We start from the raw sequence: 14,609 nt of genomic DNA on the forward strand, positions 1-14,609 counted from the left end.
TGCCAGCACAAATTTGAGATAAATCCCTCGTGAGAGCGAAAAAAAATTGAGAGTAAACAAATGTTTCGTATCAAGTCATCTTTGTTAAAAACTGGAGTTGGATTTTTTAGTTCAATTAAAAGATTAGTTCACGTCTAGTTCGTTCAGTCAACTGAACTAGGTCTTTAGTTCCTTAGTTCGTTCACCTCATTGAACTATAGTTCAATCAATTTAAATAGTTCAATAGTTCAATTTGAAAGTGGCATCAAACGGAAGATAAAGATAAGGACTGCTACGACAATTTATAGAAGACATACGAACTCTGCCCCGAAGCAATATTAAAATCATGCTTAGTGACTTCAACGCCAGATCGGAAAACCAAGCCTGCATGAGGTAACATTACCCAATGGGAAGAGGCTGATTTATTTCACCTCGATACCGAAAATGGCTGTTTGTTATACCAACCCATAAAGTAACATATCTGTCTCCTGATCGAGAAACGCGAATCCAAATTAACCATGTTGTGATTGATGCCAGGCACAGCTCTAGCGTTCTAGATGGGCGCACTCTTTGAGGTCCAAATATCGACTCGGGAAACCATCTTGTGGCAGCCAAGATACGCACAGCAAACCTAAGGAAGTTTGCTGTCGAAAAGCAGCCCGCACAACAGTATCCAACCTAACGACGTGACCGATAAGTAGGAGCATATTTCACCGCCGCTGAGGACGCCTTAAGGTACCGCCAAGCTCGTAAAAATAACTAGTACGATGAGGAATGCCCGACACCCCAATCGATGACGATGGAAAATATGCTCCACTACCCGGCTATGCCGAAGTTCCAATTTCGATATCCCTGTTGAAGAATAACATAGCGCGGGAAAGGACTGTTCACCCGCCGAGCTGCTCAAGCATGGAGGTGAAGGGTAGGTAAAAAGCATGCATCAATAAAAAACAGAAGATTATATGAATTGTATTAACCTTCATATGGTCTTCGGGTCAAATTTAGCCCATTTTGGGAAGAAAATCGTTTTTTCTCGAAAATTTTGCTATTAATATGTCTGATATTTTATGACTTTTATTCATTTTAGAAACTTAAAAGATAGTAATGATTTCGGGCTCATACATTAACGACTTTTCGAGTCACAGATGTTTTTACAAATAATGTGTTCGGGGCAAATTTGACCCTTTTGTTGCTTTTATTAAAAAAATTGAAAATTGTAACAACCACGATTAATGTCATCAATGATAACTGTTTCATTTTACTTGTAGTATACCATAAATGCTATGTTCAATGTTTTACATGTAGACTCGATGTAATGTTTTGTGAAAATACCACCCTGTGCTGCGCACAATAATACCTTAAAAATGCATCACTGACGATCAGCATCGTCATGATCGCCTATAAATACTGTGTAAGCAATGTAATTGAGGGTGATTCTCGTTTGACTGCCTTACATGTTAGTTCGTCCAATATTGCTTTGGTCAACTAGCATTAATAAAGCATACATACAAACGAAATATTAGTACACGCGTTTTTATTCGATTGTCTACAATTCTGTGTGCGACTCTCGTCCTAATTATTGGACAGGTCCATTTGGAAGAGTAGACGCGGTCGCTACAACAAAAATAAGGAAGTGTTGGCTCTGCCAATCCTATGAGCTATAATCTTCGGAACGGCAAGGCTAGCGTTTCATTGGCGCCCAACTTAGTGGCCTCGAATATCGACAACGAACCGACTAGCGTGCACAAAATGGCGACATTTTCACCCGAACAATTTTCCCAAATACTGGAGGCGATTTCAAGCAGCGGTAAAAGCGGTTATTTTACAAAGTGTACATCACGCTTTAAAGGGCAACGGGATCCAGCAACGGTACAGGAATTTGTTGCTGCTGTAACAGTATACAAAGATATAGAAAAAATTTCTGACGCCGGTGCATTACGTGGGATGTCGCTATTGCTCGAGGACTATGCATCAACTTGGTGGATGGGAATAAAAGAATCCGTTTCAACATTCGACGACGCCATGCAATTGATACGAGCAACATTTTCTCCTCCAACACCCGACTGGAAGATTTACTTAAATATTTTTGAGCATAAGCAGCAAGTACGCGAAGCTACCGACAGTTTTATCTGCAAAAAGCGGCTGTTGTTCTCTCAACTCAAAGATAGCATCAGCGAAGTGGTGCAGTTGAATATGATCTACGGCCTCTTATCCATGAAAATTAGAGATCGTGTGCATCGTGATGCATTCTCGACATTTGACCAACTTATATCGCGTTGCCGTGATGCGGAATTGTTTCTGGCCGAATCCAATCAACTTCCGACGGCACCGGGTGAGAAGGCGAAACGCGCGGATGGGCCCAAGAGGTGCTCTTTCTGCCGATTACGCGGGCATACAGTGGACGTGTGTTTAAAAAAGAAAAAGGAGCAGCAGGCTCAGCAAAAATCAACAGTGGCAAGTTCAAGCGGAACAGCGCAGCAAATCGGGATTCAAGGGGTTGTGTAGCGCAACATATAGCTTCTCCAACCCAATTGTCAACCTCACCTTCGAGCGGCGAATCCCGTTTCACTAACAGACGAGGCTCTGGCGACCCCAAGCTCCTCATGGAACTTGGGGGTGGGGAGGGAGGGATGGCCTGAAGGTTCAATGTGGCCATATAAATCGTTCCCGAGATGGTCGGGCCAGCACCTTAATGGTGCTGTGTTACCGGAGCGTATCGGATCTGTATCCGACAAAGGACCATCACATCGATAACACTCCCCAAAGCCTTCGGGGAGTAACCTAATCGCTACAACAACAACAACAACAACAGCGCAGCAAATCAAACGTACACCTGCGTTTGCATGCTACGGCTGTGGAGCACCGGGAGTATACCGCGCGAATTGCACAAAATGTAGCGGGCACAGTAAAGACAGTCCTCAATATCTAGCGTTTAATGCGGTGAACACTACCATTGTTGGAAGATCCAGTCCGCTAGTTCACATAGAGATGTTTGGGATGACAGGTGAAGCTCTCTTCGACACTGGAGCGAACACTTCTGTTGCCAGCGCTAATTTAAAGAAAGTATTATAGAGCAAGGGGTGTGTTTTCCAAGATGTCTTGGCTGACGTCATATTGGCAGATGGAAGCACGACCACGCAAAAAGTGTTATCAACCATTTGCGACATTACTATCGGCAATAGGGTTCGGAAAATTCGAATGATATCGCTTCCATATGCTGCAAAGAATCGGACCTTAATCGGATCGGACTTTTTGGAACAAGCACACATTGTGCTGAATATGGCACAACGATACTGGTATTTCGAAGATGAACCCAGAACAAAATATGATTTCGCCGCTCCAAGTGGGAGTAGTCTACCGTTTGCTATAGACATAGCTGGTGCGCATGTGGTAACGAGCAATCGGCAATCGCCTCGAACCAAGGCTCTAAGCGAATATTCAAATTTCGTAAGCTACGTCATAAGGTGTGATACTAACATCGACGATGCCGATTCTCCAGAAATATGTCCAGAAGTAAACTATGGGCCATCAGTAAAAGAGAAACGTTCAAATTCCAACGACTACTCTCCACGTTTAGTACAGCGAATATTTCAGAATTCACTCCCAGTTGGCGAATCTACGCCCGAGAATACATCTCGTCTATTTGCACCTCCAATAAAGGTAAAGATTAGCGGCTATGAAAAGTTTTGCGAAGAGAACTTCTTCTCGTTGAACTGCCTTGAATTGAGTGTGAAAAGTAAGATAGATGTTTGCGATCTAACTATGCAACAGAGCGTTGAGCTTGAAAAGGTACTATCTCAGAATAATGAAGTATTCGAAGAGTCAACATGCGCAACACAAATTGCCGTGCACAGCATCGATACAGGCGAACATCTGCCAATCGCTTTGCCACCATATCGATTGGCACCGCACCGAAAGGCTCTATTAAAGAAAGAAATGACCGAAATGCTGAGGGTTGGTGTTATCGTAGAGTGCGAATCGCCATGGGCAGCACCTGTGGTTATCGTGCCCAATAAATCAGGCGACATACGTATTTGCATCGATTACCGAGAGTTAAACGCCATTACCAAGCCGGATCGGTATCCTCTTCCACGGGTTGACGACTTGCTGCATGAAGCAAAAGCTACCAATTTTATGTCAACGTTGGATCTACAGGCTGGCTATTGCCAAATCGGTGTGAAGAAAGAAGACCAGGACAAGACCGCGTTCGTTACGCCGTTTGGTATGTACAAGTTCACACGCATGCCTTTTGGTTTACGAAATGCGCCAGCAACGTTTCAGCGGTTGATTGATCGACTCAAAAGTCTTTAAACAACGTAAGTTTATTTGCATACTTGGACGATATAATTCTATGATCGGTCAGTTTCGAAGAGCATCTTCGAGAGCTCAATATGCCTTTCGATCGAATTAAGCAATTTGGTCTTAAGGTCAATAACAGGAAGTGCCGGTTTTCCTGCCGCGAAGTTAAGTACCTAGGGCACATCTTAACGTCAGATGGCATACGAGTAGATCCAGAGAAGGTCGCCGAAATATCTATGCGTAATCCTCCGAAAAATGTAAAAGGGCTACTATCGTTCCTCCAAGCGTGTTCATGGTACAGGCGTTTCGTACCCCAATTCGCGGATGTTGCAAAACCACTTTCACAGCTGATTAAAAAGAATGCATCTTGGGTATGGACAGATGAACAACAAGCTGCGTTTGACAAGCTAAAGCAGCTGTTGATAACATCGCCTATCCTAAAACAAATCGACGAAAACATGCCATACATCATAAAAACCGACGCTAGCGGTTACGCATTAGGAGCAGTTTTGATCCAGGGGGAGGGTCCGGATGAACACCCCGTAGAATAAGCGAGTAGACTCTTAACAAAAGCAGAGCAAAATTACTCTACCATTGAGAGGGAAGCTCTTGCCATAGTGTGGGCTGTCAAAAAGTATTGTGGCTACATTGAAGGATCCGAGGTAAAACTCATCACGGACCATCGGCCGCTTAAATGGTTACTGACGCTAAAGTCACCAACCGGACGCCTAGCCCGATGGGCATTACTCCTCCAACCATACAATTTAAATATTGACTATAAGCCTGGAAAAATAAATGTTGTGGCAGACATGTTGTCAAGGCCACCTTATGAAGATAGACACGAAACCAAATAACTGTGTCATATATGCTCATTTGCTATTGATCTTCCACGCCGTGGAGCGAAGGAAATCCGTGACAGCCAACTCAGTGATCCCACACTAAAAGGTATTATTGATTGTTTCGAGGGTGAGACTGATGATGCGGTACATTGGGCCAAGAGAGGATACACGATGAACGATGGCGTTCTCTATCGCTATAGCGACGAAGATAGCGAGGATGCACAGCTGGTGGTTCCGAAGTCCGAAGTTCCAGATATTTTAAATACGTATCACAACAAAGACACTGCTGGTCATTATGGAATCGACCGGACTATGTCAAAGGTATCATCGCGTTATTATTGGCCAGGTATGCGGAAGGATATTGAAAATCATGTCAAAAAATGCATTGAATGCCAGCGCTATAAGATAACGAACCTGAAGCCAATGGCCTTATACCAAACAAACTCAAGTAAACAACGTTTTGAAGCCGTAGCCATTGATCTGTTTGGACCATTACCACCGGATGCGAACGGAATGCAGTGGATTTATATTGTGGAAGATGTCGCTAGCCTTTGGGTTGAGCTCTTTCCACTAAAAGAAGCTTCTGCCGAGAGCTGCGCAAAAACGCTTATCGACGAGGTATTCCTACGCTATGCAGTCCCTAGACGAAAAATCAGCGACAACGGTGTGCAATTCGTATCCGGTGTGATGCAGAAAGTTGCCTTTTGTCTGGACATACGCCAAGTATTTACGCCATTCTATCACTCACAAGCGAATCCGGTAGAGCGGAAGAATCGAGACCTCAAGACGCAGCTGTCCATTTTGGTAGGCACAAAACATCGCGATTGGGCAGAGAGGTTGCCAGCCATACGGTTCGCAATGAACACAACACGCTGCCAAAGTACTGGTCATACGGCCGCTTATCTTACGTTTGCGCGTGAATCGACGACGTCAACCATGACTTAAGAGCTATCGTCCATTCGGAAAACTTCATTGCTGAAATCACGCCGTACCTAAGTACACTCGCTGAGATGTTCACAGCCACGCAAGAATGCGAACGAAAACAACAAGACACTAACAAAGTCGTCGCGAATAACCAAAGACGGGACCAAGAAGGTTTAGAAATTGAGCTAAGGTGCTTGTGACCACTCATGTTTTGAGCAATGCTGCAAAGGGTATAACATCAAAATTTATTCCACGACGGGATGGGCCTTACGTAATTATTGACAAACAAGGTTCCACCTCCTACGTAATTGCTCATGAGGACAATATCCAGTATCCACTGGGTACATACCATGCATCATCACTGACACCATATCGTAGTTCTGACAACGTTCCCGAAGCTCCGGTAAACATGATAAGATGCCGAGGACGTCCTCGAAAGACCACTAAATAGGATACATCATCGGGTCGATTTCTGTATCCTAGGGGGAGACTGTAACAACCATGATTAATGTCATCAATGATATATGTTTCATTTTACTTGTAGTATACCATAAATGCTATGTTCAGTGTTTTACATGTAGACTCGATGTAATGTTTTGTGAAAATACCACTCTGTGCTGCGCACAGTAATACCTTAAAAATGCATCACTGACGATCAGCATCGTCATGATCATAGTACAGGTTTACAAGTATGATATGTATGAGAGGGAAACAATTCCTTTCTCTTTCTAACATACTGCCGTTTGACACTTTGGTCAGTGTCAAACTATTGTGGAACTCAGTGGAACCTGCGTAGAACAAGCGTTTGACACTGAACGAAGTGTCAAAATTTCCGGGGTTGCTGAAAAAAAGGGAGCGGAATATCAGATATGGGTTGCTGTGATGGTATATTGTTTTGACCGAATTTAGTATGAAAATCTAGTGCACCTATATGGGTCCTACAGAAAATTATAAAAAAGTCTTGAATTGGGGATCTGAGGACGCGTAGTTATTCCAGTATTAAGAATACAAACACGGGTGCTAAGTTTTTCTGCCCGTTCAAAAGTTCTACGCGCAAAACAGTTTGAAACCGAGGGCGACTGCAATAAGCCGTCCAAAAATGTAGAAAGAGAAATGAAAAGACGCGTTTTGTCATGCTATCAATAGTCCAAAGGCGAAAAAGTATTCGAATTATTGGAAGCGAGGCAAAAACGCGTCTATTAATACTTCCCCCAACGGTTTGGGTCATATTTTAGCAATCGTCCCCGGTAATAAAGTATCACAATTTGCTAATTAAAATTGTCCAAAACATATGGATTTTAAAGAGAGATGTAATTAAGTGCTCGTTTGAAAGTAAATAAAGATATTTCTTTGTAATTTGACATTAAAAATTTTACGCAGTTTTCGTTAGCTGCTACTACACTTTTCTTGGACCTAAGAAGTACAACAGTGCCAAATAGCTTCCACAAAAAAAACGAACGAGAACAAGCATTTTATCAGGTGAGCGTGGCTGTGTATGTTCGTTCTGCTACATATCCTACTTGTAGACCTGTACTATGGTCATGATCGCCTATAAATACCGTGTAAGCAATGTAATTGAGGGTGATTCTCGTTTGACTGCCTTACATGTTAGTTCGTCCAATATTGCTTTGGTCAACTAGCATTAATAAAGCATACATATAAACGAAATATTAGTACACGCGTTTTTATTCGATTGTCTACAATTCTGTGTGCGACTCTCGTCCTAATTATTGGACAGGTCCATTTGGAAGAGTAGACACGGTCGCTACAACAAAAATAAGGAATTGTTGGCTCTGCCAATCCTATGAGCTATAATCTTCGGAACGGCAAGGCTAGCGTTTCAAAATTAAAATAAATGTTGTCAAAAAAACTATCTTTATCAAATTATTGGAGCTAGAAATAATAAGCAATATTTTACAAAACATTTCAGTGTGATAAATAACTTTTATACCATGCTTTTACAACGGGGGTCAAATTTGGCCCGAAGACCTTTAATGTCGATCTTTTTGAAGACCGTATGAAGGTTAATCTCAAATAAACATAAAAATTTCAAATAATAAATTTCAAAAATAAATTTCAAAAAAATAAATTTTAAATAATAATTATTTGGAGTCTCTGAAATATAACATAAACATTAATTCATTAAATAAACTTAAAAGCCATAATATTTAAAATAGAGTATTCCACTTCGGTAAAATGTTAATGGTGTAAACAGAAGCGTATAACATCACGGCATGTGAGATCATGTTAAGAATTGTAGGAACTTTAGTTTAAATTATAAGAGAAAAAAGCATGCAGCTATGTATATTGAATTGGTCACATATTACTGTGCAAGAAAATCAAGCTGGATACTTTCTTTGTAGTCAAGAGCGTTCTTCGCTCATTTACTATCTGACCGGATGCAGAAAAAATGCGCTCACACGGAACGGAGGTAGCAACAACGCAAAAAATTTTCGCATCATACCCGTAAAGTTTAGGATATAAAACCTTGTGTTGATCTCACCACTTTAAGGGATCCTTTTTGCGGTCTAAAAAGTTTTCTTCCATATATCTTTCAATTTCCGATTTCGTAGTCTCTGTTCTTACTAACATAAGGCCTTATATTGTATTATCGTATTCATCCCAGATACATTGGTTTTTGTCTTCTTCAATTGCACCGTCGTCTTCAATAACAATCCGTTCCGCGAGAATATCTTCATTTAAAATTTTTCGGGACAGCTCATTTTTAGTGTACTCAAATGCATTTTCATTTTTAAAACCTTGTTGTTTGAAGCGGGGGTCTAGAAAAGTGCATTCCGCATATAATTCATTATACTCTAATCGGTCAAAACGAATTTGCATTCCCTGTTTTAAACACTTGTGTAAATCCATAACTTTTCTGTTTTCTGACGAAATTTTTGACAGAAAATTATTGATTAAATTTCTGCATACTTTAACTTTTGATAAAGTCACACACTTCTCTGCACTAATTTCTATAGTTATTTCATAAAAGGGTTTTAAAAGTGGTAAAACCCCTTCTATAACAACCCAGCTTGATTGATCAACAATCAATTTTGGGCGCATAATAGCTACTACAGCAGTTATAGCATCTTTTAATTTAATGAAACGCTCCAACATCTCGTATGACGAATTCCACCTGGTAACAACATCTTGCTTTAATTTTAAATTTGGCAAATTCAGTTGTTCTTCCATTTGTTCAAGTTTTCGAAGTGCAGGTGCGCTTCGTCTGAAAAACTCCACTATCGATTTTACTTTATCTATTACATCAGATATTTCTGGGGTCGCTTTTTGCACGACCAAGTTTAAACAGTGGGCAAAGCATCCAACCGACCGCCACCCTCCCTGGGTTATGGCACCCACAATATTTGGTGCGTTGTCGCTTACTACTGCAGAGATTTTATTAGCTATACCCCACTCACATACAACATCTTTTAAAAAATTACACAGATTCTCACTGGTGTGCCTATCGTTAAAATCTTTGCAGCACAATAAACTAGAACTCATTGCATTGTCACTATTGACATAATGAGCTGTTACAGCGACATAATGAGCATTGTTGCGCGAGGTCCAAGCATCTGTTGTAAGGCACACAGCTTCCACAGCTTGGATAGATTCCTTCATATTAATACGTAGCTCCTCACATGTTTCAGGTATTAACTTTTTTGAAAGCTTCTGTCTTGTCGGTAATTTATAACCACTGCTTTGGTAAACCATTTCAATTAGTTTACGGAAATCTGGCTCCTCTACAATTCGTAGTGCATGGTGTCCTTTAGCTATCATCTTTAGCAGCTGTCTATCAATTTCGTCCGATTTTTTTTTATTTGGCGGCTTTTTGGCATATGCAGTTATTTTTGGCTGCTTAAAAGGAGACTTTTCCGCTCTTACTTGCTGACCACCTTTATCAGGTTCAGACATTAGATCCACCATCGCAATGTCTTCTTCATCGTCGTTTTCTAACGCAGTGAAGGGATGTTTACTTTTCATATGCCGCCTTAAATTTCCAAGGGACCCACCAGAAATACTTATTGCAGCTCCGCAATACTTGCATTTAACTTTTTTTGCACCATCGCTTTGTTTAAAGTGGCCCCATATCGAACTTCGCTTCGGCATCTGAAAATAATAATCTTTATTTAATACACACATTCATATATAAAAAGCATCACTTGGCTACTTACTATTGCATGTATAAATTACTAATTATATGATTTTGCCGAATTGCCGGGAAATGCAATCAGCTGTTTCGGTATACATATGACAACGAAGTGAGTTGCCATACGTTCTAAAACAACTTAAATACATTTTTGCCTGCAAAGTTGCCACATAAAAGTTTAGTTCGCTTTACTGAACGAACTACCGAACTAGTTCAATTAAAAGAACTAGTTCGTTAGTTCTTTAGTTCGAAAATGACCCAAGCCTATTAAAAACATAAAAAAATGATATACACTCTTTTATTTAGTGATACAATACCCGTGTTTTTTTACACGCGTATACGTTTACGTTTGCGCGTAAGAAAGTCTATCCTCGCTTGGAGAATTCTTAGGAGACCCATCTAGCGGCAACTATTTGAGTTGCATGTAAGTATAATGCGTATTGAAATTTAGTAGTACTAATTTTATGCGCAGCAATTTCAGAAGAGTAGATAAAGTCTTAGCAGTCCATATAAAGTTTAAGCGTAAACGTAGATAGATGTAAAATAAACATAGCTAATATAGATTTCATTAACAAAATAATATTACTTGGTCAACTTATAGCATTGCTTAATTTAAAGCACAAACTTTTCATAAAGGCGAACCGCGATTACTGATACGTAGCCTATCCGCCATTTACCCTTAATCTTGTTATGGTTTCGCATCTTTGATGAAGCAGCAAGGAAGGCAGTCGGCATGATGTAGTGGTGCACAGTGGCTAGTCATGTCGGCTGGGCGGGGTCCTTGTCAACCTTACTGTTCCTGCGCCATAACAAAGAAAAGTTCCTATCATGCCTTTAAAAAATCAACTGTCAAAACTGACAGAAGCGCAGAGCCGACTCAAAACGCTTATAATTCAAACCAAAACAACACCCGGCCGAACCGGATGTCACGGACAGACCGTTAAACATTCAAAATTAAAAAATTCAAAAAAGAAATTAAAAAAAAATCTAACCCAAAAGAAGACGAAATTAACCGAACCGGAAATGACCGGTTACTAACTGATAAAATTAAAAAAACAAAAAAAAACGCTGAAAATTAAAATAAAAAAAGCTTAAAATAGAAAGGAAGGGAAAGGCCGAATATAAATAGGGGCGCCGAGGATGTTGTTCCGACGCCCGGTACTATTCCCACCCTCAAAATCCATGGCCACCGTCGCACCTAGAATTTCGGTGGCCCCTTACCTGTATTACCCTTTGCCTTCTAAATAAATAAGGAAGTCAGTATTCCCATTATTACCATATTTTATTTACAACTCATAAAAAAATCCAAGGTTACAAAACTTAGGGTACGACTTAATTCCTAGCAATAATCAATTAGGAGGCATATTAAGCTATCTTATGGTATTTTAGTTGAATTTACCTTTGATTGGTATTTGTGTTTTGTATTTATTAAATTCTTCCTAACACAACAATTTGGCAAAAGTAGTTTACATTAATAGTCAGAACCGTGACAGAGAACAAGGTGAAAATTCCAAAATAGTTTAATACGTAGATAACCAACAGATAAATGGTAAGCCAAGACATAAGGGTTTTATTATTGTTATTTATAGTCTTAGTTATCCCATTATATTTTGATTTACTATCTATTCTGTGATTTTTGGGTATAGTTGGTTTAATTTTATTGTACTTTGTGGTATGTTATATTATCTTAGTTTTATTTAATTTAATTTCTTTTTATTTCCTTTTGATTTAATCTAATTTTGTTTTATGTTATTTTATTTTATTTTATCTTATTTTATTCGCCTCTAAAAATAATGTGTCTGAACATATATGACTAATTTATTTTGATTGTAATATATAGTGGTATCTATGTCTGGAAGTTCGGAAACTGTCTTTAAATTGCCTACTTTTACTATTATGTATAATAAGGTTTGCATGTCTATTAACATATGCACTTTTATGTATATAATTTTATGTATGTATGCATATCCGTATATATGCGAACAACGCAAGTGCTATAGATTTTAAGCTTATTAACGCTTCTTACGTTTCTCAAAAACATTAAAGTACTCTTTTTATTCATAACTAGCAGACCCGTCAGACGTTGTTCTGCTCTAAATTTGGTCTATCTCCATACATTTTAATAAGCTTTTTCAGTGTAGCCTGCCCCGCCCCCCCCCCCCCTCACTTTTTCTTAATCCTTTTATTCACTCCTCCCTCCGTATTTTCGATTCATCTATCTCTATTTTCGTCTCACTCTATCTCTTTCTCAGTCTCCTTCCCTCTTTTCTCTTCTCTAAAGTTTTTCCCATTCTTCATCCCTTATTGCCAGCTAAATCGAATGGGACGTATGTAAATAGTTATGTGGGTATTATTAATTCATGTCTTTATTTCGGCTTCGCATGCACATTTATCAGTTTTTCCAGGTTAATGCAGCTAAATCGAATATCACAATGAAAATTACTTTAAAGCTCTCAGCAACAACTTTCATTTGATATCCATATTACACACACATTCTAGGGGTTACCCGGTCCAGGTTTTGCCCATATCTTGAGACCCTAGTCACCCAGCGGTATAAAAATTACTCTGTACTAAAGCATTCATCAACAGGTTCAATTTGATACCCATAATGTAAAAACACATCCTAGTTTTACCCTGATGCACGTTTTGGCCTATATCTCGAGACCCTTCACAAATAGGTATGAAAACTACCCTGTACTAAAGGACTCGTCAACAGCTTTCATTTGTTATCCATATTGTATAAACACTTTCTAGGGGTACCCGGGTCCACGTTTTGGCCTCAATCTCGAGACTCTAGTCACCAATAGGTATGAAAACTACCCTGTACTAAAGCACCCATCAACAGCTTTCATTCGTTATCCATATTCTATAAACACATTCTAGGGGTACCCGCGTCCACGTTTTCGCTTATATCTCGAGGCCCTAGTTACCCGCGGGTACGAAAAATACCCCGTATCAAAGTACTCATTCGATACCCATATTTTACAAACATATCCCAGGATTACCCACATCCACGTTTTGATCTCAAGACCCTATCCAGAACGGGATAAAAATTAGCCTATGCCTGTCTCCTGGTTCTAAACTACCCCTCTACCAATTTTCAGCTAATATGTTCATCCGTTACTTCCTCTTCAATCACTCTTTATCTATTAAAAAAGCGCATCAAAATCCGTTGCGTATTTTTAAAGGTTTAAGCATTCAAAGGGACATAGGGACAGAAAAAGCGACTTTGTTTTATACTATGTAGTGATGTACATCCATACATACCTATAAACCTACGCCCGAAGTTAAATAACGCAGCGAATGCTATATATGTATGTATGTATGTGTCGCATCAAGCCTCACTCAAAAGCAATTAGCGCGGACAGTTACCAGCGAACAAACACACATACGCATTTTTTGATAAAAATGTTACTTTTGTTTAAACAATTTGGCTGATATAAGAAAGAAATAAAGTATTTTTTTGATTCAGATCAAAGGTAAATATTTCAAAGTTTTACTGAAAAGTAGAATTTTTTAAATCCATCCATCCGTTTATGAGTTATAGCTGTGTAAACAAAAATTGTATGATTTTTTGCTACATTTTGGCAATTTGCCACGCCCCTGTAATATATATCTTCAAATTATATCAACTGTACCATCTCACGTAGCTAAGCTTTCAAATGCAAAAAACCGTTTTTTAAAATCGGAGTATTCTGTGTGAAGTTATGTGCATACATGGCATTTAGCGACTTTATTTTATAAGATTTATAGATTTACGTTTGAAGTTCGTATGTATTTACGTACTAATAGGCTTATCATGCTTCAGCTGTTGACATTATTTCTTTAAATATATTAACCTTAGTTTAAAATTGAATAATCCGAGATTTCAAATTGGGTATGCCGTAATTATTTACGCTTCTATAATGACCATAGTTCACTCCTTTAAATTTTATACATGAAAAATCTTAAATGGAGTTCATACCAACCCAGCATCTGGATGACTAATTTACTTCCGTATCAATACGCCTTGATTATTCCTTGCAACTAAATATCGATTTTGTTAAACAATTGAACCAACTATTCATTGAAAATCCGATTGCCTTCCTATGCTCACACTTCTCAATAAATGAATTCAAAAAACAAATTATGGCTATACCAAAAATATGTTTAGACCTAAAGAAATGTGGATGCTGTTCCTAGACTACGATAGTCCGATAGCATTTATGCATACACGTCTTCCAAAAAAAAGAAAAAAGGTTACAGTGTATGAAACCGTGGTACGGAAGCTCCGATGTGGTTGAACCGCTGGTAATTTAAGCTCGATATGTTCCGGCTTCACCATCCTACATGGTTTACGCTTGTCAAAACATCACACTACCATTATTTAAGATGATGACCATAGATAATATTGGATGTGGTAGTCGTGTGTGAACCTT

The 14,609-nt window shown here is 39.2% G+C and overlaps 1 protein-coding gene across 1 annotated transcript; it reads right to left on the reverse strand.

The window, feature by feature from the left end:
* Nucleotides 1-8,248: 8,248 nt before the first annotated feature.
* Nucleotides 8,249-10,285, reverse strand: LOC137248273 (E3 SUMO-protein ligase ZBED1-like). Its single transcript, XM_067779146.1, has 2 exons — nt 10,217-10,285; nt 8,249-10,151 (listed from the first exon to the last, which is right to left on the reverse strand). The coding sequence occupies exon 2, from the start codon at nt 10,149-10,151 to the stop codon at nt 8,640-8,642; it is 1,512 nt and encodes a 503-aa protein (XP_067635247.1). The 5' UTR covers nt 10,217-10,285; the 3' UTR covers nt 8,249-8,639.
* Nucleotides 10,286-14,609: the final 4,324 nt, after the last annotated feature.

This window comes from Eurosta solidaginis, chromosome 4 (assembly GCF_040869045.1).
Source record: "Eurosta solidaginis isolate ZX-2024a chromosome 4, ASM4086904v1, whole genome shotgun sequence".
NCBI classification, from domain to species: Eukaryota; Metazoa; Arthropoda; class Insecta; order Diptera; family Tephritidae; genus Eurosta; species Eurosta solidaginis.

Bases quoted from the DNA above. Each gene is read 5' to 3' on its own strand.
- LOC137248273 (XM_067779146.1), bottom strand. From the start codon at position 10,151: ATGCCGAAGCGAAGTTCGATATGGGGCCACTTTAAACAAAGCGATGGT.